Genomic DNA, 1836 nt, shown 5'->3' with positions numbered 1-1836 from the left:
GGCGGCCGGCGAGGACGAGGAGCCGCCGCCGCCTGCGCCGCCCGCGCCGCCGCCCGCGCCGCCGGGGCCGCCGCTGTCTTCTCCGGGGCCGCCCGCGGCGCCGCCGCCGGTGTTGAAGGACGAGTACATGCAGATCTCCCGCTCGCTGCGGGGGAAGGACCAGTAGACGATGCGGCGCTGCACCGGCTCCGGGATGCGCTCAAAGCGCTCCTCCACGCGCTGGAACGGCCACTTCTCAGCCACCTTGCGCGCCGCGATGTCCAGCAGCGACTCGGGGCTCTGGGTCTTGCCCGGCGGCAGCAGCCCCAGCGCTGCGCCGCCCCCGCACGCCGCCGCCGCCGCGCCGCCCGCCCGCGGGCCCGGCCGACAGGCAGAGCTGTAACCGCCACCCGCTCCTCCGCCGCCGCTGCTGGCCCCGCCGCCGCCGCCACCGCCTCCGCCGCCCGGCCGGCAGCAGAGCCGTTTCGCGGGAGGAGGCTGCTGTCCGCGCTCCGCCATGACCGCGCCGCTTCTAACCCGACAGCGGAAGTGCCAGGACCCTATAAACGGCACAAGGAAGCGCGACACGCACACGCCGCCGCGACGCCACGCTGCCATCTAGGGCCCGCCGCTCCTTGTACGGGCACAAGAGGTGAGGCCTTCACCGTGACGTCGAGGCTGAGGCGGGGCCCCGATAGGGGAACCTAGGGCCAAGGGCGGGGCCTATGCAAATCACTGGGCTGAAACATAAATAGAGCGCTCAGCGGACACGGGGGTAGCGGGGGCGCTGGGGTTGAGTTCCCGAAGGGTTGTGAGAATGTCAGACTGCTGTGACGCGGGGGGCGGGGCTCAGGCGGGGTTCCCGGGGGAGGGGGCGGGCCGCCCGGCCTGGCCTAATGTGGGTGAGTCTGTGCGCCCCCTGCCTACTCAACTTCCCCCTCCAATTCCCTGCCTCCCTTTGATGTCCAGCAAGTGAGGACGCGCCTCGTGGGTCGCAGCGGGGAGGGAAGGGGAGATGGGAGGTGAGCACAGGGGAGGGGTCCGGGCTAAACGGGGGGCGGGGCCCGCGGGTCGATGCCCCACCCCCCCGTCACAGTCTGACCGCCGGGGGAAAAGCCTCTGGGCGGAGGAGGTGCTTTCAAAACAAAGAAATGCGGCGTGGAACCCGGGGGACTAGGGTGGTGAGGAAGGCAGAGGAGGTGCGGCTGAGGCCGTCCGGCCACCCGCTTCCCCTCCAGTCAGCCCGGAGGAGCTCCCCCCACCCCCAGCCCGAGCTGCGGTGCCGGAGAAGAGGGAGGAGGCTGCGTTAGGCGGCTGTTTTCCAGTTCACTTTTGCAGACCAAGGCGGAGAAGAAGAGCACCAGCTCCGCTGCCCCTCTTGGCTGCGGCGCATTCAGCCCCGAGCCCCGCGTGCGCTCTGTCTCGGATACCGAGCCGGCCAAAGTGTCCGGAAACGCGCAGAGCGCTCGGAACCTGTCCCGCAGCTGTGCGACGCGCGTCTCGAGCTGGCCGCTGCCGCCCCGCCCTCGCGCTCCTTCAGCCCCGCGGGCTGAGAAGCCGGCCCGCCCGCCGGCGTGGAGCTGGGGAACTTGAACTGGCCCCAGCGGCCGCTCTGCCGAGATCCCGCTTCAGGCCTGGGGGTGTTCCGGCTCGGGGTAGAGGGCACACCCGGGAAGTGGATTTAGCAAACACCTTTGTGAGTACACACGCCACGGGCGCGCGCGCACACACCCTACGGGCGCGCGCACACAGCCCAGCCGTCTGCAGACGGCGCGCCCGGGCCGCTCGGCGGCGGACGGTGGCTGCGAGCGCGCTCGGTGCGCACTTAGATTTGCGGCTCGCGTCCGCCCTGGGCGC

At 71.8% G+C, this 1836-nt stretch overlaps 1 protein-coding gene across 1 annotated transcript in view; it reads right to left on the bottom strand.

Annotated features, from left to right (window-relative positions):
* ZSWIM6 (zinc finger SWIM-type containing 6) overlaps positions 1 to 498 on the bottom strand; it is a 205475-nt gene extending 204977 nt beyond the window's left edge. The window contains exon 1 of the mRNA XM_029218417.1: positions 2 to 498. Within this exon, the coding sequence (XP_029074250.1) occupies positions 2 to 498 (497 nt within the window). The remainder of the gene's footprint in view (position 1) is intronic.
* Between the last annotated feature and the right edge of the window lie 1338 nt (positions 499 to 1836).

The sequence above is a fragment of the Monodon monoceros genome, unplaced genomic scaffold (assembly GCF_005190385.1).
Source record: "Monodon monoceros isolate NGI ecotype Baffin Bay Population unplaced genomic scaffold, NGI_Narwhal_1 Super_Scaffold_12, whole genome shotgun sequence".
Lineage (NCBI taxonomy): Eukaryota > Metazoa > Chordata > Mammalia > Artiodactyla > Monodontidae > Monodon > Monodon monoceros.
This window is presented reverse-complemented; position numbering and strand designations above follow the sequence as displayed.